The following is a 21,554-nucleotide window of genomic DNA, read 5'->3' as shown; positions in this document are numbered from 1 at the left end:
CGTGTTTAGTGCGGCAGGAGGTATTGTAACTCCGCGGAGGACACGACTGTCCACCCAAAGTGTGGAGAGACTCACGTTTGTGAAAATGAATCAGGCGTGGATTAGTCTGGATTTCAAACCACCAGTTCCTGACACAACTGACTAAATCCGCCATGAATCATGCCACAAACATGTGCCACTTTCAGGTCTCCTCACACACTGCTGGTGTGTTCCATTTTTTGTCATAGGGTGCTGGCAGATTACGGGCCTCCCATTGCTGCTGTCTCCATCGCCACACTCTGCCATGTGCCACTTTCAGGTCTCTTCACACTGCTGGTGTGTTGAATTTTTTGACATAGGGTGCTGGCAGATTACGGGCCTCCCATAGCTGCTGCCAGGCCCCTAATCTGCCATGGGCCCCTATATACCGCCTCCTCATGCTGCTGCCAAGTCCAGAGTCTCTCATGGGTCCCTGTACGGCCTCCCATTGCTGCTGCCAGGAGGCAGCAGGGTCGCAGCAGTGTCAGTGGAGGCAAACGGCCACGGAGTAGAGCAGCAGCTCCACTGCAGCCTACCACCACAGCCAGTAGTGGTGCCGGTGTGCACGGAGGAAGTAGCAGTCAGCCAGTGAGGAGTAGCGGGTGCAAAGTTTCCTACTCGGCGGTGTGGCAAGTTTTCGTCAAGCCGCCCGAGGAAGTAAACGTAGCCGTATGTCGACTATGTGGCCAGAAAGTCAAGCGTGGCCAGGGGGCCCATGTTGGGACTACAGCGTTGCGTCAGCATATGCAGCGTCGCCATTCGGTGGCCTGGGAAAAACGTGATAAAGATACGGCGGTTCTGCCTGCCCCAGCCCAGGGTTCCATTTTGTCATAGGGTGCTGGCAGATTACGGGTCTCCCATAGGTACCGCCAGGCCCCATATCGGCCATGGGCCCCCGTACCGCCTGGTCACGCTGCTGCTGGTCCCACAGTGTGACCTGGGTCCCTGTACGGCCTCCCATTGCTTCCACTCTGCCATGTGCCACTTTGAGGTCTCCTCACACTCCTGCGGTTTTCCATTTTGTCATAGGTTGCTGGCATATTAGCGGCCTCCCATAGGTGCCGCCAGGCCCCAAATCGGCCATGGGCCCCCGTACCGCCTGGTCACGCTGCTGCTGGGCCCACAGTGTGACCTGGGTCCCTGTACGGCCTCCCATTGCTTCCACTCTGCCATGTGCCACTTTGAGGTCTCCTCACACTCCTGCGGTTTTCCATTTTGTCATAGGTTGCTGGCAGATTACAGGCCTTCCATAGGTGCCGCCTGGCCCCATATCGGCCATGGACCCCCGTACCGCCTGGTCACGCTGCTGCTGAGCCCACAGTGTGACCTGGGTCCCTGTACGGCCTCCCATTGCTCCCACTCTGCCATGTGCCACTTTGAGGTCTCCTCACACTCCTGCGGTTTTCCATTTTGTCATAGGTTGCTGGCAGATTACAGGCCTTCCATAGGTGCCGCCAGGCCCCATATCGGCCATGGGCCCCCGTACCGCCTGGTCACGCTGCTGCTGGTCCCACAGTGTGACCTGGGTCCCTGTACGGCCTCCCATTGCTTCCACTCTGCCATGTGCCACTTTGAGGTCTCCTCACACTCCTGCGGTTTTCCATTTTGTCATAGGTTGCTGGCAGATTACAAGCCTTCCATAGGTGCCGCCAGGCCCCATATCGGCCATGGGCCCCCGTACCGCCTGGTCACGCTGCTGCTGGTCCCACAGTGTGACCTGGGTCCCTGTACGGCCTCCCATTGCTTCCACTCTGCCATGTGCCACTTTGAGGTCTCCTCACACTCCTGCGGTTTTCCATTTTGTCATAGGTTGCTGGCAGATTAGCGGCCTCCCATAGGTGCCGCCAGGCCCCAAATCGGCCATGGGCCCCCGTACCGCCTGGTCACGCTGCTGCTGGGCCCACAGTGTGACCTGGGTCCCTGTACGGCCTCCCATTGCTTCCACTCTGCCATGTGCCACTTTGAGGTCTCCTCACACTCCTGCGGTTTTCCATTTTGTCATAGGTTGCTGGCAGATTACAGGCCTTCCATAGGTGCCGCCTGGCCCCATATCGGCCATGGGCCCCCGTACCGCCTGTTCACGCTGCTGCTGAGCCCACAGTGTGACCTGGGTCCCTGTACGGCCTCCCATTGCTCCCACTCTGCCATGTGCCACTTTGAGGTCTCCTCACACTCCTGCGGTTTTCCATTTTGTCATAGGTTGCTGGCAGATTACAGGCCTTCCATAGGTGCCGCCAGGCCCCATATCGGCCATGGGCCCCCGTACCGCCTGGTCACGCTGCTGCTGGTCCCACAGTGTGACCTGGGTCCCTGTACGGCCTCCCATTGCTTCCACTCTGCCATGTGCCACTTTGAGGTCTCCTCACACTCCTGCGGTTTTCCATTTTGTCATAGGTTGCTGGCAGATTAGCGGCCTCCCATAGGTGCCGCCAGGCCCCAAATCGGCCATGGGCCCCCGTACCGCCTGGTCACACTGCTGCTGGGCCCACAGTGTGACCTGGGTCCCTGTACGGCCTCCCATTGCTTCCACTCTGCCATGTGCCACTTTGAGGTCTCCTCACACTCCTGCGGTTTTCCATTTTGTCATAGGTTGCTGGCAGATTACAGGCCTTCCATAGGTGCCGCCTGGCCCCATATCGGCCATGGGCCCCCGTACCGCCTGTTCACGCTGCTGCTGAGCTCACAGTGTGACCTGGGTCCCTGTACGGCCTCCCATTGCTCCCACTCTGCCATGTGCCACTTTGAGGTCTCCTCACACTCCTGCGGTTTTCCATTTTGTCATAGGTTGCTGTCAGATTACAGGCCTTCCATAGGTGCCGCCAGGCCCCCTATCGGCCATGGGCCCCCGTACCGCCTGGTCACGCTGCTGCTGGTCCCACAGTGTGACCTGGGTCCCTGTACGGCCTCCCATTGCTTCCACTCTGCCATGTGCCACTTTGAGGTCTCCTCACACTCCTGCAGTTTTCCATTTTGTCATAGGTTGCTGGCAGATTAGCGGCCTCCCATAGGTGCCGCCAGGCCCCAAATCGGCCATGGGCCCCCGTACCGCCTGGTCACGCTGCTGCTGGTCCCACAGTGTGACCTGGGTCCCTGTACGGCCTCCCATTGCTTCCACTCTGCCATGTGCCACTTTGAAATCTCCTCACACTCCTGCGGTTTTCCATTTTGTCATAGGTTGCTGGCAGATTACAGGCCTCCCATAGGTGCCGCCAGGCCCCAAATCGGCCATGGGCCCCCGTACCGCCTGTTCACGCTGCTGCTGAGCCCACAGTGTGACCTGGGTCCCTGTACGGCCTCCCATTGCTTCCACTCTGCCATGTGCCACTTTGAAATCTCCTCACACTCCTGCGGTTTTCCATTTTGTCATAGGTTGCTGGCAGATTACAGGCCTACCATAGGTGCCGCCAGGCCCCATATCGGCCATGGGCCCCCGTACCGCCTGGTCACGCTGCTGCTGGTCCCACAGTGTGACCTGGGTCCCTGTACAGCCTTACCATTGCTTCCACTCTGCCATGTGCCACTTTGAAATCTCCTCACACTCCTGCGGTTTTCCATTTTGTCATAGGTTGCTGGCAGATTACAGGCCTCCCATAGGTGCCGCCAGGCCCCAAATCGGCCATGGGCCCCCGTACCGCCTGTTCACGCTGCTGCTGAGCCCACAGTGTGACCTGGGTCCCTGTACGGCCTCCCATTGCTTCCACTCTGCCATGTGCCACTTTGAAATCTCCTCACAATCCTGCGGTTTTCCATTTTGTCATAGGTTGCTGGCAGATTACAGGCCTTCCATAGGTGCCGCCAGGCCCCATATCGGCCATGGGCCCCCGTACCGCCTGGTCACGCTGCTGCTGGTCCCACAGTGTGACCTGGGTCCCTGTACGGCCTCCCATTGCTTCCACTCTGCCATGTGCCACTTTGAGGTCTCCTCACACTCCTGCGGTTTTCCATTTTGTCATAGGTTGCTGGCAGATTAGCGGCCTCACATAGGTGCCGCCAGGCCCCAAATCGGCCATGGGCCCCCGTACCGCCTGGTCACGCTGCTGCTGGTCCCACAGTGTGACCTGGGTCCCTGTACGGCCTCCCATTGCTTCCACTCTGCCATGTGCCACTTTGAGGTCTCCTCACACTCCTGCGGTTTTCCATTTTGTCATAGGTTGCTGGCAGATTAGCGGCCTCCCATAGGTGCCGCCAGGCCCCAAATCGGCCATGGGCCCCCGTACCTCCTGTTCACGCTGCTGCTGAGCCCACAGTCTGACCTGGGTCCCTGTACGGCCTCCCATTGCTTCCACTCTGCCATGTGCCACTTTGAAATCTCCTCACACTCCTGCGGTTTTCCAATTTGTCATAGGTTGCTGGCAGATTAGCGGCCTCCCATAGGTGCCGCAGGCCCCAAATCGGCCATGGGCCCCCGTACCGCCTGGTCACGTTGCTGCTGAGCCCACAGTGTGACCTGGGTCCCTGTACGGCCTCCCATTGCTTCCACTCTGCCATGTGCCACTTTGAGGTCTCCTCACACTCCTGCGGTTTTCCATTTTGTCATAGGATGCTGGCAGATTACAGGCCTCCCATAGGTGCCGCCAAGCCCCAAATCGGCCATGGGCCCCCGTACCGCCTGGTCACGCTGCTGCTGGTCCCACAGTATGACCTGGGTCCCTGTACGGCCTCCCATTGCTTCCACTCTGCCATGTGCCACTTGAGGTCTCCTCACACTCCTGCGGTTTTCCATTTTGTCATAGGTTGCTGGCAGATTACAGGCCTCCCATAGGTGCCGCCAGGCCCCAAATCGGCCATGGGCCCCCGTACCGCCTGGTCACGCTGCTGCTGGTCCCACAGTGTGACCTGGGTCCCTGTACGGCCTCCCATTGCTTCCACTCTGCCATGTGCCACTTTGAGGTCTCCTCACACTCCTGCGGTTTTCCATTTTGTCATAGGTTGCTGGCAGATTACAGGCCTCCCATAGGTGCCGCCAGGCCCCAAATCGGCCATGGGCCCCCGTACCGCCTGGTCAAGCTGCTGCTGGTCCCACAGTGTGACCTGGGTCCCTGTACGGCCTCCCATTGCTTCCACTCTGCCATGTGCCACTTTGAGGTCTCCTCACACTCCTGCGGTTTTCCATTTTGTCATAGGTTGCTGGCAGATTACAGGCCTCCCATAGGTGCCGCCAGGCCCCAAATCGGCCATGGGCTCCCGTACCGCCTGGTCACGCTGCTGCTGGTCCCACAGTGTGACCTGGGTCCCTGTACGGCCTCCCATTGCTTCCACTCTGCCATGTGCCACTTTGAGGTCTCCTCACACTCCTGCGGTTTTCCATTTTGTCATAGGTTGCTGGCAGATTAGCGGCCTCCCATAGGTGCCGCCAGGCCCCAAATCGGCCATGGGCCCCCGTACCTCCTGTTCACGCTGCTGCTGAGCCCACAGTCTGACCTGGGTCCCTGTACGGCCTCCCATTGCTTCCACTCTGCCATGTGCCACTTTGAAATCTCCTCACACTCCTGCGGTTTTCCAATTTGTCATAGGTTGCTGGCAGATTAGCGGCCTCCCATAGGTGCCGCCAGGCCCCAAATCGGCCATGGGCCCCCGTACCGCCTGGTCATGTTGCTGCTGAGCCCACAGTGTGACCTGGGTCCCTGTACGGCCTCCCATTGCTTCCACTCTGCCATGTGCCACTTTGAAATCTCCTCACACTCCTGCGGTTTTCCAATTTGTCATAGGTTGCTGGCAGATTAGCGGCCTCCCATAGGTGCCGCAGGCCCCAAATCGGCCATGGGCCCCCGTACCGCCTGGTCACGTTGCTGCTGAGCCCACAGTGTGACCTGGGTCCCTGTACGGCCTCCCATTGCTTCCACTCTGCCATGTGCCACTTTGAGGTCTCCTCACACTCCTGCGGTTTTCCATTTTGTCATAGGATGCTGGCAGATTACAGGCCTCCCATAGGTGCCGCCAAGCCCCAAATCGGCCATGGGCCCCCGTACCGCCTGGTCACGCTGCTGCTGGTCCCACAGTATGACCTGGGTCCCTGTACGGCCTCCCATTGCTTCCACTCTGCCATGTGCCACTTGAGGTCTCCTCACACTCCTGCGGTTTTCCATTTTGTCATAGGTTGCTGGCAGATTACAGGCCTCCCATAGGTGCCGCCAGGCCCCAAATCGGCCATGGGCCCCCGTACCGCCTGGTCACGCTGCTGCTGGTCCCACAGTGTGACCTGGGTCCCTGTACGGCCTCCCATTGCTTCCACTCTGCCATGTGCCACTTTGAGGTCTCCTCACACTCCTGCGGTTTTCCATTTTGTCATAGGTTGCTGGCAGATTACAGGCCTCCCATAGGTGCCGCCAGGCCCCAAATCGGCCATGGGCCCCCGTACCGCCTGGTCAAGCTGCTGCTGGTCCCACAGTGTGACCTGGGTCCCTGTACGGCCTCCCATTGCTTCCACTCTGCCATGTGCCACTTTGAGGTCTCCTCACACTCCTGCGGTTTTCCATTTTGTCATAGGTTGCTGGCAGATTACAGGCCTCCCATAGGTGCCGCCAGGCCCCAAATCGGCCATGGGCTCCCGTACCGCCTGGTCACGCTGCTGCTGGTCCCACAGTGTGACCTGGGTCCCTGTACGGCCTCCCATTGCTTCCACTCTGCCATGTGCCACTTTGAGGTCTCCTCACACTCCTGCGGTTTTCCATTTTGTCATAGGTTGCTGGCAGATTAGCGGCCTCCCATAGGTGCCGCCAGGCCCCAAATCGGCCATGGGCCCCCGTACCTCCTGTTCACGCTGCTGCTGAGCCCACAGTCTGACCTGGGTCCCTGTACGGCCTCCCATTGCTTCCACTCTGCCATGTGCCACTTTGAAATCTCCTCACACTCCTGCGGTTTTCCAATTTGTCATAGGTTGCTGGCAGATTAGCGGCCTCCCATAGGTGCCGCCAGGCCCCAAATCGGCCATGGGCCCCCGTACCGCCTGGTCATGTTGCTGCTGAGCCCACAGTGTGACCTGGGTCCCTGTACGGCCTCCCATTGCTTCCACTCTGCCATGTGCCACTTTGAGGTCTCCTCACACTCCTGCGGTTTTCCATTTTGTCATAGGTTGCTGGCAGATTACAGGCCTCCCATAGGTGCCGCCAACCCCCAAATCGGCCATGGGCCCCCGTACCGCCTGGTCACGCTGCTGCTGGTCCCACAGTATGACCTGGGTCCCTGTACGGCCTCCCATTGCTTCCACTCTGCCATGTGCCACTTGAGGTCTCCTCACACTCCTGCGGTTTTCCATTTTGTCATAGGTTGCTGGCAGATTACAGGCCTCCCATAGGTGCCGCCAGGCCCCAAATCGGCCATGGGCCCCCGTACCGCCTGGTCACGCTGCTGCTGGGCCCACAGTGTGACCTGGGTCCCTGTACGGCCTCCCATTGCTTCCACTCTGCCATGTGCCACTTTGAGGTCTCCTCACACTCCTGCGGTTTTCCATTTTGTCATAGGTTGCTGGCAGATTACAGGCCTCCCATAGGTGCCGCCAGGCCCCAAATCGGCCATGGGCCCCCGTACCGCCTGGTCACGCTGCTGCTGGTCCCACAGTGTGACCTGGGTCCCTGTACGGCCTCCCATTGCTTCCACTCTGCCATGTGCCACTTTGAGGTCTCCTCACACTCCTGCGGTTTTCCATTTTGTCATAGGTTGCTGGCAGATTACAGGCCTCCCATAGGTGCCGCCAGGCCACAAATCGGCCATGGGCTCCCGTACCGCCTGGTCACGCTGCTGCTGGTCCCACAGTGTGACCTGGGTCCCTGTACGGCCTCCCATTGCTTCCACTCTGCCATGTGCCACTTTGAGGTCTCCTCACACTCCTGCGGTTTTCCATTTTGTCATAGGTTGCTGGCAGATTAGCTGCCTCCCATAGGTGCCGCCAGGCCCCAAATCGGCCATGGGCCCCCGTACCACCTGGTCACGCTGCTGCTGAGCCCACAGTGTGACCTGGGTCCCTGTACGGCCTCCCATTGCTGCTGCCAGGATGCAGCAGGGTCGCAGCAGTGTCAGTGGAGGCAAACGGCCACGGAGTAGAGCACCAGCTCCACTGCAGCCTACCACCACAGCCAGTAGTGGTGCCGGTGTGCACGGAGGAAGTAGCAGTCAGCCAGTGAGGAGTAGCGGGTGCAAAGTTTCCTACTCGGCGGTGTGGCAAGTTTTCGTCAAGCCGCCCGAGGAAGTAAACGTAGCCGTATGTCGACTATGTGGCCAGAAAGTCAAGCGTGGCCAGGGGGCCCATGTTGGGACTACAGCGTTGCGTCAGCATATGCAGCGTCGCCATTCGGTGGCCTGGGAAAAACGTGATAAAGATACGGCGGTTCTGCCTGCCCCAGCCCAGGGTTCCATTTTGTCATAGGGTGCTGGCAGATTACGGGCCTCCCATAGGTGCCGCCAGGCCCCAAATCGGCCATGGGCCCCCGTACCGCCTGGTCACGCTGCTGCTGGGCCCACAGTGTGACCTGGGTCCCTGTACGGCCTCCCATTGCTTCCACTCTGCCATGTGCCACTTTGAGGTCTCCTCACACTCCTGCGGTTTTCCATTTTGTCATAGGTTGCTGGCAGATTAAAGGCCTCCCATAGGTGCCGCCAGGCCCCAAATCGGCCATGGGCCCCCGTACCGCCTGGTCACGCTGCTGCTGGTCCCACAGTGTGACCTGGGTCCCTGTACGGCCTCCCATTGCTTCCACTCTGCCATGTGCCACTTTGAGGTCTCCTCACACTCCTGCGGTTTTCCATTTTGTCATAGGTTGCTGGCAGATTACAGGCCTCCCATAGGTGCCGCCAGGCCCCAAATCGGCCATGGGCCCCCGTACCGCCTGGTCACGCTGCTGCTGGTCCCACAGTGTGACCTGGGTCCCTGTACGGCCTCCCATTGCTTCCACTCTGCCATGTGCCACTTTGAGGTCTCCTCACACTCCTGCGGTTTTCCATTTTGTCATAGGTTGCTGGCAGATTACAGGCCTCCCATAGGTGCCGCCAGGCCACAAATCGGCCATGGGCTCCCGTACCGCCTGGTCACGCTGCTGCTGGTCCCACAGTGTGACCTGGGTCCCTGTACGGCCTCCCATTGCTTCCACTCTGCCATGTGCCACTTTGAGGTCTCCTCACACTCCTGCGGTTTTCCATTTTGTCATAGGTTGCTGGCAGATTAGCTGCCTCCCATAGGTGCCGCCAGGCCCCAAATCGGCCATGGGCCCCCGTACCACCTGGTCACGCTGCTGCTGAGCCCACAGTGTGACCTGGGTCCCTGTACGGCCTCCCATTGCTGCTGCCAGGATGCAGCAGGGTCGCAGCAGTGTCAGTGGAGGCAAACGGCCACGGAGTAGAGCACCAGCTCCACTGCAGCCTACCACCACAGCCAGTAGTGGTGCCGGTGTGCACGGAGGAAGTAGCAGTCAGCCAGTGAGGAGTAGCGGGTGCAAAGTTTCCTACTCGGCGGTGTGGCAAGTTTTCGTCAAGCCGCCCGAGGAAGTAAACGTAGCCGTATGTCGACTATGTGGCCAGAAAGTCAAGCGTGGCCAGGGGGCCCATGTTGGGACTACAGCGTTGCGTCAGCATATGCAGCGTCGCCATTCGGTGGCCTGGGAAAAACGTGATAAAGATACGGCGGTTCTGCCTGCCCCAGCCCAGGGTTCCATTTTGTCATAGGGTGCTGGCAGATTACGGGCCTCCCATAGGTGCCGCCAGGCCCCAAATCGGCCATGGGCCCCCGTACCGCCTGGTCACGCTGCTGCTGGGCCCACAGTGTGACCTGGGTCCCTGTACGGCCTCCCATTGCTTCCACTCTGCCATGTGCCACTTTGAGGTCTCCTCACACTCCTGCGGTTTTCCATTTTGTCATAGGTTGCTGGCAGATTAAAGGCCTCCCATAGGTGCCGCCAGGCCCCAAATCGGCCATGGGCCCCCGTACCGCCTGGTCACGCTGCTGCTGGTCCCACAGTGTGACCTGGGTCCCTGTACGGCCTCCCATTGCTTCCACTCTGCCATGTGCCACTTTGAGGTCTCCTCACACTCCTGCGGTTTTCCATTTTGTCATAGGTTGCTGGCAGATTACAGGCCTCCCATAGGTGCCGCCAGGCCCCAAATCGGCCATGGGCCCCCGTACCGCCTGGTCACGCTGCTGCTGGGCCCACAGTGTGACCTGGATCCCTGTACGGCCTCCCATTGCTTCCACTCTGCCATTTGCCACTTTGAGGTCTCCTCACACTCCTGCGGTTTTCCATTTTGTCATAGGTTGCTGGCAGATTACAGGCCTCCCATAGGTGCCGCCAGGCCCCAAATCGGCCATGGGCCCCCGTTCCACCTGGTCACGCTGCTGCTGAGCCCACAGTGTGACCTGGGTCCCTGTACGGCCTCCCATTGCTTCCACTCTGCCATGTGCCACTTTGAAATCTCCTCACACTCCTGCGGTTTTCCATTTTGTCATAGGTTGCTGGCAGATTACAGGCCTCCCATAGGTGCCGCCAGGCCCCAAATCGGCCATGGGCCCCCGTACCGCCTGGTCACGCTGCTGCTGAGCCCACAGTGTGACCTGGGTCCCTGTACTGCCTCCCATTGCTCCCACTCTGCCATGTGCCACTTTGAGGTCTCCTCACACTGCTGGTGTGTTCAATTTTTTGACATAGGGTGCTGGCAGATTACGGGCCTCCCATTGCTGCTGCCAGGCACGTAATCTGCCATGGGCCCCCGTACCGACTCCTCATGCTGTGACGTTGCAACAAGGTGGAATTCAACCCTACATATGTTAGACCGCCTTTACGAACAGCGAAAGGCCATCACAGATTTCCTGATGTTAAAAGCGGATAAAGGTACTCCCTGTGTAACTTAGATGTCAGCCATTGTCAGCTCATGCGTGACACCTGCGCTTGCTCAGGCCCTTTGAGGAGGCCACGCTATTCGTGAGTCGGCAGGACTATGGGATGAACGAGGTCAAATCGGCCATGGGCCCCCGTACCGCCTGGTCACGCTGATGCTGGTCCCACAGTGTGACCTGGGTCCCTGTACCGCCTCCCATTGCTCCCACTCTGCCATGTGCCACTTTCAGGTCTCCTCACACTCCTGCGGTTTTCCATTTTGTCATAGGTTGCTGGCAGGTTACAGGCCTCCCATAGGTGCTGCCAGGCCCCAAATCTGCCATGGGCCCCCGTACCGCCTGGTCACGCTGCTGCTGGGCCCACAGTGTGACCTGGGTCCCTGTACCGCCTCCCATTGCTCCCACTCTGCCATGTGCCACTTTGAGGTCTCCTCACACTCCTGCTGGTTTCCATTTTGTCATAGGTTGCTGTATGGCCTCCCATTGCTGCTGCCTCCACCGCCACACTGTGGCTCCAAACACTGGTTTTGGCCCCGTGACTGGCCAAATGAGTGAAGTGTGCGGTGATTCTAAGATCGACGGCACTCATCTGCATGTCATTCTGACTGACAGTATTATTTCTCTTCCCCAGCAGACTCCAAGGGCATTTAAATTAAAGGTACAGTGTTCTGCACTAATATTAAGTCTCTCTGAAGCCTAGAAACACCCTTTTTTAAGTTAAATTCACAGCGAATATATTCGACTCGAATCGAATATTGTCCACGAATTCGCCGAATCAGTCGAATCGAATTTTTCAATACTTCGCTCATCTCTAGTATCAATCATTGAATATATGTTTTAAAAGCACGGACCTCAATCTTGCATGAAAGCAATAATAACCGCACATAGTATAGGATCATGTATCGTGGAATGTGAGCAATGTGATAACAGAATGTAAATGAGAACTTTATAAAGATACTTGTCATTAAGTATCACTTTATCTGGAATGATGATTTGCTAATTGCAAGATATGCTGCCAAGGAACAAAACCTAATGCTCCTTTTTTTTTTTGGATGCTTGGACAAATCAGGTAAGCTCAACATATATATTTGTTTTTGTGATTTCCTTATATGTAAATATTACAGTTCTGTTATGTTTATGATGTGTGTAGAGCTCACCGGTCTATAGATGACATTCAATATACTTAGCATTCCAGAGATATACAAAACGTCTGCTTTTATTTTAGTTTGTTTTCTACAAAATGACATCAATCTTGGAGAAACATTTTCAGGTTTAGAGATTTCCTGAACACCCTGAGGAAGAAATGTATTGAGCACCATTTTTTTTTCAAATTCTTTATATAAAGGATAAGATGACCTTTGGGAACATGGTACACGTTTCACTTATGTTCCCATTGTTGCAGCCGCCCCCTTTCCTCTCTCCCTATGACAGCAGTATGAGAAGTTCCCCATGCTAGCTGTCATATTTTGAAAAGAGCGCAGATGTGTGGGGCTCCAAACATTGTTGTTTCCAATGTCTACTGATTGCCATTCTTGCTACCAAAATAATTAAGGTGAAAGCATGGGAGAAAGTTATCTCTTCCTAACTTTAGGATGGTTGTTGTGGGTTTTGTCACGACCCTTGTTACTTCTGAAATAAATTAAAAGATTTTCAACCAGAAGCTCCTGAGTTTCATGGTGTGCAGCAGGTTGACTACTTGTCATTGCAGTGCCATTTTAAAGCAGTTGATTGTGTATTTTTTTTTATTGAAAATGCTTATAAAATAACATTTCTTCCTCAAAGCGCCTATTTATGGTTTGCCTAGCTATGCAACAAAATTGATAGATTTCCCACATTGTTTCTGTGAAGATTGTTGTAGGTACAGGAGTTAGATTTGTGAATGGGTCCCAAATCATTGAGGGACCTGACCCCTATTTGCTCCCGTATTGATCCCCTGACCCCCATTCTGACACTGTCCACCTATTGCTCTTCTTATCTGGTGCTGAGATACCTTCATCTATGAAAATGTTAAACCCCCGACAGCTTCAACACACTAGATCTGTGGTCAGAGACCTCTGTGACAGCCTCAGGGGATCTAATGTGTTCAGCAGATCACAAGGCAGATGGGCCAGAGGGGAGGTCAGGTGGAGTGACAAGAGGCAGAATGTAGTGTGTCTGGTGGGGGAAACTTATTTTATTGTGCCTGACTGAAAACATCTGTGACATCATCCAACCTATTAGAATATGTTTGTCTAGACATTAGTGCTCCATATGTTTCTATTTCTACAAACCCACCTACCCAGGAAAACACTTTTTTCTCTTTTTAGGAACTTGTTCTGATTCTGACTGCCACCCCAATGCCACTTGTTCAGAATTTGGAGGATACGGGGAGTGCACATGTAAAGTGGGATTCACTGGAGATGGAACATCTTGTACTGACATAGATGAATGTCAGGATTATTACACCAACAATTGTAACTATTATGGTAGTGGTTACTGTGTGAACACTGCCGGATCTTACACCTGTAACTGTTACTCCGGGTTTAAACATACAGAAAAATTTGGCTGTGTTGATATTGATGAGTGTGCGGACAGATCTCGGAATGACTGTGATCCAGTAGCTATATGTACAAATTATAATTATGGATCCTATGCCTGTACTTGTCCCTATGGATATTATGGAGATGGAAGACACTGTGAGATCAATGAATGCCAACAAGGATCACCATGTGGCTCTAATGAAGACTGCGTTAAGTACAATGGATCCTATTCCTGTATTGAGCCTTGCTCCAACTACACAGTACTCAATGATCCCTGGCGCAGCACTTCTAATACGTATAATTACAGTAATTGGTATGACTGGTTTCATTGTGACAATGGCCTGTCTGGCTGGTATCGGTTTAAAGGAGAATATGACCAGCAAATCCCTGAGCACTGCGTACCACAATACAGCTGTGGGACATTTATCCCCATTTGGATGAACGGCTCCCACCCTACAGTCAGTGACGTCATTGTGAATCGTACAGTTTGTTCCAACTGGTATGATGGATGCTGCACACAGCCCTATAATATTTCTGTGAAAATGTGTCCGGGAGGATTTTATGTGTATAAACTACAGAGTACATCAAGCTGCAACTTCGCCTATTGTACAGGTAAGTACTGACACAAAGCATCATTCAGTGTGTTGTCTTCATTTCTAAAACAATATGTACACTATCTCTCTCATATATATATATATATATATATACACACACACACACACACAGTATCTCAAGGAAGTTAGTCCACCCCTCACATTTTTGTAAATATTTTCATCTATCTTTCCATGTGACAACACTGAAGAAATGACATTTTGCTACAATGTGACATAGTCAGTGTACAGCTTGTATAACATGAAAATTTGCTGTCCCCTCAGAATAACTCAACACACCGCCATTAATGTCTAAACCACTGGCAACAAAAGTGAGTCCACCCCTAAGTGAAAATATGCAAATTGGGCCCAAAAAGTGTTAATATTTTGTGTGGCCACCATTATTTTCCAGCACTTGAGAGAGAGAGAGACTTCAAAACATTGTTTATTTCTTTTGTTTGTATTGGTATGACACAAAAAAGTATAGTGGAGAAACAAAAAGTCACATCTGATACATTCCACTCAAAACCTCAAAAATGGACTGGACACAAATAATTGCTTTCCAAGTGTGTGACACTCCTGTAATTTGTCATTAATCTCATCCGTATCAGTTACCAGGTGCTGACAATATAGAAATCACACTGCCAACCAGTCATAATGGTGAAAAGTAAACTCCACCTTTCTGTTGTGTGCCACATGGAGCGTGGAGAAGAGAAAGAGCAGCAAAAAATAGTCTGAGGGTTTGAGAACAAAAATTGTGGAAAAACCACGGGCAATCTCAAGGTTACAAGTCCATCTCCAGAGATCTTAATGTTCCTGTGTCTACTGTGCCCAACATTGTCAAGAAGTTTACAGCCCATGGCACTGTAGCTAATTTCCCTGGATGTAGACAAAATAGAAAAATTGATCAAAAATTGAAATGAAGGATTGTTCAAATGGTGGTTAAACAACCTCGATCAACTTCCAGACAAATTCTAGCCAACCTTCAGGCACAGGGTACAACTGTGTCAGTGTCACAATATACGGTCAGATTCAGAGGCCAGTTGCTACAGCAGTTGTAAGGCTTACCTGAAACCAGCAGGATTGGTACACCAGCGGGCCACCCTGGGAATGACGCAGGTTCACCTGAGGTGCGGGTTCTAAGCATTCACCGGTATTCCCCAGAGCTCCTAACGGTGGAGATGGATTTGGCTATGTGTGAATGCCAGGTCGCAGATCTCAGGATTCCCCCACCAGGGAAAGGGCAAGCTGGAAACCAAACAGTGGATCAAACAGTTCAGGGATAAGACAGAAGCAGAGTCAATCACAAGCCAAGGGTCGGTCACCAATCATAGTAGGTTAGGATGAGACGAAATCGTGGTCAGGAACAAGCCAAAGGTTGGTAGTGGAGGTGTAGACGGCAGCAGGAACAGTAGCAGGATATTGGCTGGAAGGGCACAATAATCTGGCAAGGAGGAAGTGTATGGACATGGCTCTTATAGGAAGTTCCTGGAAGGAGCAAGGAGTTCAAGGTTCAAGACAAATGGGGCCAAGGCAGGATCATCCAAAGAATTGTCAAGGTAGCTGTCCAGCATTCCAGGTGGCTCAGCAAGAAGAAATGTTGCCTCTCACCGAGAAGGCCCAGGTTCAATCCCAGGCTCTGACAGTCATCTTGCACTATATGACACCATCTGAATGAAAAGGGACACTATGGTAGGAGACCCAGGAGGACCCCACTGATGACTCCTTTGGGAGAATGTGTTGTGGACACATTAAACAAAATGACAGCTTTTTCGTGAAGCCCATAATTCTACTGTTTTCAGAAAAAGCAATGAGGCCGTTGAAGAAAATAATCCAGTCCCTAAAGTCACCGATTTTTGGGGTTGCTGTGCTGCTTCAGGCACTGGATGTCTTGACCGTGTGCATGGCATTATGAAATTTGAAGACTGCCAAATAATTCTGGGGTGAAATGTAGGGCTCAGTGTCAGAAAGTTGGGTCTCCGTCAGAGGTCATGGGTCTTCCAGCTACAGCAGGACAATGACTCAAAGCACACGTCAGAAAGCCCCCAGAAATGGTTTCAGACAAAGCGCTGGAGAGGACTGAACTGACCAGCAATGAGTTCAGATATCAATCCCATAGAGCTCCTGTGGAAAGATCTCAAAACAGCAGTTGGGAAAAGGAACCTTCCAATCTGAGAGACCCGGAGCAGTTGGCAGAAGAGCGCTCCAAAACTCCAGTAAAGAGGTGAAAGAAACTCATTGATGGTTCCAGGAAGCCATTGATTTCACTCATTTTTCCAAGGAGTGTGCTACCAAATAAATAATTGAGAGTGCCAATAATATTGTCCAGTCCATTTTTGGGGTTTTGTGTGGAATATGTCAGATCTGGCTTTTTGTTTCTCCACTTTTTTGTGTCATACCAATACAAACAAACAAAATAAAATTGAGAATGCCGAAACATTTGTAATTGCAACAATTTTCTGGATGAAGTGATGCATTATCTGACAGAAATGCAGGGGCTGGCAATATTTTTGGACATTGCTACATATATATATATATACATACATATATACATACAGTAAGTGTGCTGTCTTTTCTTTCAGTTTATAAAACATTCTTTGTGTTCCTTCTCTTCTAGAATCTAATTATAGCTGCTCAGGGGTGGACTGCGCTCCGGATGAGGAATGTAGAATTGTGGGCGGGGTTCCCGGCTGTTACTGTAAATATGGAATACAACTAGGAAATCTAACAGGTAAGTTATGAAACACGAGGATTTCTATTTATTGGAAACTATGAAAGGAACTCTCATAACTTTTGTAATTGATCTACTTATGAAGGATTTACTAGGAAATGTGCCCAGTGAATTCTGGGGGCTATTTGCCCTTGTGTTTTCTGACATGTCCCTCACCCCATGTCACCAGTATGGAAAGCTGTAAAAACAGCTTTTAAGGAACAAGAGAGTCTGAAGTCTAAAATGTTTTATGCAAAAAAAAAACCAACAACAACAACAGGGCAATGTTCTTTGGTGCCAGGCTGCATTCTCATCTTCAGGCCTTCAGAAGCTGCATATGATGACAGATCAGGACTCCAGATCAGTATTCTAAAGAGAAACTGATGAGAAATAACTGGTAGCAAGTTACTGGAAAAAATATCCACCAGTTTTCTGTAGAAAATGTGAATAGACAGACAGAGCCCTGATTTTTCCTCCTAATCCCTGAAGCGTGGGATGCTGCCTGCCCCCTTCAAAGCACATTGGTTTATTGTTCTTTATATTTAAAGCAGAGCTCCACCCAAAAGGGGAATTCTGCTTTGAGGCTTTTCCCCTGCTCCCCGTTAAGGAATGGCACCTCTGGGAAGCAGCGGGATACCCGAATTTGACAGGTACCCACTCCAACTTCTGCTGCGATCGCCTAGGTGATTGAAAGCGGAAGTTGTCCTCCCCCCTCCCTCCTCGTAGTCTCCTGGGACACGTAACAGGTCCCAGAAGACTACGGGGCCATTCACAAGGCTCAGCACTGCTCGCACATGCGCAGTGGGCATCCGGCTGTGAAGCCATAAGCTGTCACAGCTGGGTGCCCACACTGAAGATGCCGATGCTGAGGAGAAAGGACGGTCAGTCAACCTGGCCGGTGTGAGGACACCGTGGGATCATGGGACAGATGAGTGTCAGCAGCTACAATTTTTTTTCATGCTTTGGTTCCTAGATTTCTTCCAAGGATTCTGTGCAGGCCATTCTTATTTTCTCTTTGGAGCCATTGCATTCATTTAACCACTTCTTGACTGCGCTATAGCCAAATGACATCTACAATGTGGTCGTCCAGTTCTGGGAGGGCTTCATATGATGTCTTCCCAGAATGCCCATCCCCCCGCGTGCACCCAATGCTCTCTGTGATCATTGTGTCCTGTGGACACAGCTGATCATGTGACATGGTAAAGGGCCAATCACAGTGGCCTATAACCATGTGATTAGCTGTGTCCAATCAGTGCTGATCACCATTTAAATACACTTGTCGGTTATCAGCAGTACCTTCCTAACACCATTACAACGTGAGGAAAGTACTGCCAATAACCGACAACTGTAAAAGGATTTGTCTACACTGATTATCAGTTCCCTGGTTATCAGTGCAGTCCTAAAAGTGTCCATCAGTCCCTAGCAGTGCTGCCAATCTGTGCCCATCAGTACTGCCAATCTGTGCCCATCAGTACTGCCAATCTGTGCCCATCAGTACTGCCAATCTGTGCCCAGCAGTGCTGCCAATCTGTGTCCAGCAGTGCTGCCATTCAGCAACCAACAGGCAAAATTGCTGGCTGGAGTTCTCCATACTCTGCTGGAGATAATTAGAAGAAATGATTAAATTTATTTTATTAATATATTTATTTTTAATGTAAGAAAAATACAGATAGCCCAGGATAGGAACATTTTTAGCTCAACCAGGCAAATTGTATTTACAAACAGGTCATCATTGATCTTTGAATATGTTGTCGCTTGTTAAGTGGAATAAAGGTGAACAAGTTATGGAAGAAAACCGCCTTGTAGCCTGTACTAGTCTAATATCTTTTTTTTGTGGGGGGGGGGGTGATTATGCACGGTTATGAGCCCCTTAGATTTCATGTTGAGGCTGTACTGAGAACAATGCTTCTGTCCAGGTCAGCCACCCCCCCCCCAACCATTCTTCTTCAAAATGGTCAGGTGCATTGGTTTGGCCAATCCCAATGCACTGTCAGGGCACAGTGCATTGTGGGGTGCAGCGGGCAAACAGCCCTTACTACTCGCGTGTTCCCCGGACACATGATCGGCCTGTGTTCAAGAGGAACTTATGTTCGGCTCAAACGTTTAACCCATCTGTAGTCCTCATGAACATGTCTGTATGAATAATTCTCCATATAAAATGGCGCATCCCATAACAATCAAGTTTCGTGTTAATGGGCACCATTATTCTTTGCAGTTCTGGTCTCCTAGGAGGACATGGAGGAAGTGCAAAAAAGGTGTTCCATATGTCACTTTCCTGCTGGTAATTTGGATGAAATGTGTTATCGATAACAAAAGAAAGTAGTAAAATAGATCCCCTGCAGCCAGCAACAACAGATCCTCCAAGCAACAATAGACCCCCCAGGAGCAATAGACCACCCCAGCCACAACCAATCCACCCAGCAACAATAGACCTCCGAGAAACAATAGAACCCCTGCAATAAAATACTACCCCAGCAACAATAGATCTTCCAGCAGCCGGTATCAACAGAACTTCTTGCAGCCAGCAACAATAGATCCTCCCCTCAACAGCAGATCCCTCCCAGCAACATAAGATTCCCTAGCAACAATAGATCCTCCAACAACTAGCATAATTAGACCCTCCAGCACCCCTTGCCATTACATGCATTCAGTGTTGGAGGTGCTGGAACTGCGTTCCCGCTGAAAAAAAAGCCCTTTATATATAGTATACAGTACATATATTTATTTTTTTTATTGCAGGTACTTACTGTATTTAGCGCCATCAATTTACGCAGTGCTTTACAAATATATTGTACATTCACATCGGTCCCTAACCCTCAAGGGACCTACAATATAAGTTCCCTAACTTACATTCATACATACACATACTAGGGAAAATTTAGACAGGAGTCAATTCACCTCCCAGCATGTCTTTGGAGTGTGGGAGGAAATTGGAGTACCTGGATGAAACCCACGCAGGCACAGGGAGTACATGCAAGCTCCAGGCAGGTGGTGCTGTGGTTGGGATTTGAACCAATGACCCTAGTACTGCCATACGGAAGTGCTAACCATGTAGCCACTGTGCTGCCCCGTATACTGTCTATATAAATAAATATTTTGATCCTACTTTCTACCTATGTAGATGGCCGTACACCACAAGTCACCTGTGGCCTGGGGAATATAGAAGTGAGGTTCAGCAAATGTCTCCTGGAGAAGCTGGGCTATAACACCTCATCCATCCATCTGAGAGACTATTCCTGCCGAGGAATCATTGAAAGAAGTGATAAAAGTTACACCACTTTCATCACACGGCCATCAGTTGGTAGTTGTGGGGGATCCATTGGGGTATGTAGATGTCCACTGCCATGTTATCTGATGTTGGGTTCATGAAATGTTTGCATCACCATTGTCACCATTTGTTTGATCCAAGTCTTCTCACTCCCCGTCACCAGTGAATGGGCATTTGATATTTATAATGTAAATGGTTATTCTTGCATGGAGTGGGATGACATTTGTTCATCACCAGATCCTTATATCACCTTGTCTAAGTGTATTCACTGAGTTGTGTTCAATATACATACAGCTCAATGATAGAGAAGTCAGTTCATAAAAATGTTTTTTTTCAAAAGATATAGCAAACTCACCCAAGCTCCACCATTCATTCATAATCCCCAGCTGGAGGTCGGTGCTCAGGCTAAGGTCGTCCACTAGTAACAGATATCTTCAGAAATATCAGCAACTCGATTGCTTCTAAATCCAGTTATTTATTGGTTACAAAGTATAAGTACAGGATCCATAAATGCTAACGTGTTTCGGCAAAAGCCTTATTCGTAGCATGTTTATTTATGGGAAAAGTCCTATTTGCCTAAATATTTTTTCTTGGAATTGTTCTTAAATTTTTACTGTAAATATTATTTTTCAGAACAATGGAACTGATATCACATATACAAACACCGTATACCTAACACCACAATCTGACGGAGTGATTATCAGAGATGAGTACCCCATTGACTTCCATTGCTCTTATCCATCAGACATGGAGATCCACCTTCTAACCGCTGTCAGCACCTACGTAGTGTGAGTCACTTTCCTTGGTACCTTTCCTAGATACAGGCGTAGTGCTGAATGAGCCGAGATCGCACTCAGATGTTGTAACTTTGGTATCCAGTCCTGTAGAAATGTAAAGTTTATATAGCACCAACATATTCCAGAGTGCTGTATACATCAGGATCCACTTCATACATCAGGATTACAGTCTACCCACCAGTCACATGGGAAGACATATACTGAATCTAGAGATAAATACAATAAAAAGTAATATGTTATTGAATGTTGTAAAACAGTTGGAGGGAACTGGTCCTGTCATATTACTACATACAAACTCCATCTGGCCAGTGCCCCTGGTTTGTCACCAAACTGCCTTCGGCTGGGAAGCTGCAGATGTAGAATGAGCCAGTATAAAGATTAGGCACACACCCTGATTTATATTCAATTCTCCAGGTGGCTTTTGTCCCCACCCATGTTTAATGGTTAAATGGTTTTCCTTTAATGCCCTTTGTATATGTTAGTATTGCTTTGTTTGCCTTTAAGCCCTGACTATTAAACTTTCTATAACTGCCCAACCCTGTCCTCTTCTCATACAGACCATATTCATTTCCTCCCGGCTTCTCCTCCATAGTCACGTAAAGCTGAACTGAGAAATGAAAGATCTGTACAAATTCCTATACTGCTCATCCTACAGTATATATGGTCCTTTGTGTAATCTGGGAAGTTGGCTGCTCTACTTCTACTTCTACCAGATCAACTAAATAGGATCTTGCATGCAAAAAATACACAATCAATTGCAGCCAAGAGAACCCTTTTTGTAAACCTTTCCCTTCAATTATATTGCACAAGCTACCCTTGTGAGGTCAGTCACA

At 51.3% G+C, this 21,554-nt stretch overlaps 1 protein-coding gene across 1 annotated transcript in view; it reads left to right on the top strand.

Moving 5' to 3' along the window:
- Positions 1-21,554, top strand: part of LOC149470700 (uromodulin-like) — an 81,367-nt gene that overhangs the window by 31,991 nt on the left and 27,822 nt on the right. The window contains exons 8-11 of the mRNA XM_089661615.1: positions 13,144-13,968; positions 16,564-16,677; positions 19,778-19,980; positions 20,558-20,712. Of these exons, the coding sequence (XP_089517741.1) occupies positions 13,144-13,968; positions 16,564-16,677; positions 19,778-19,980; positions 20,558-20,712 (1,297 nt within the window). The remainder of the gene's footprint in view (positions 1-13,143; positions 13,969-16,563; positions 16,678-19,777; positions 19,981-20,557; positions 20,713-21,554) is intronic.

This window comes from Staurois parvus, unplaced genomic scaffold (genome assembly GCF_062004578.1).
Source record: "Staurois parvus isolate SC_StPar_1 unplaced genomic scaffold, SC_StPar_1.0 ptg000034l, whole genome shotgun sequence".
NCBI classification, from domain to species: domain Eukaryota; kingdom Metazoa; phylum Chordata; class Amphibia; order Anura; family Ranidae; genus Staurois; species Staurois parvus.
The sequence above is the reverse complement of the archived record's forward strand: the minus strand, read 5'-3'. Positions and strand labels throughout refer to the sequence as shown.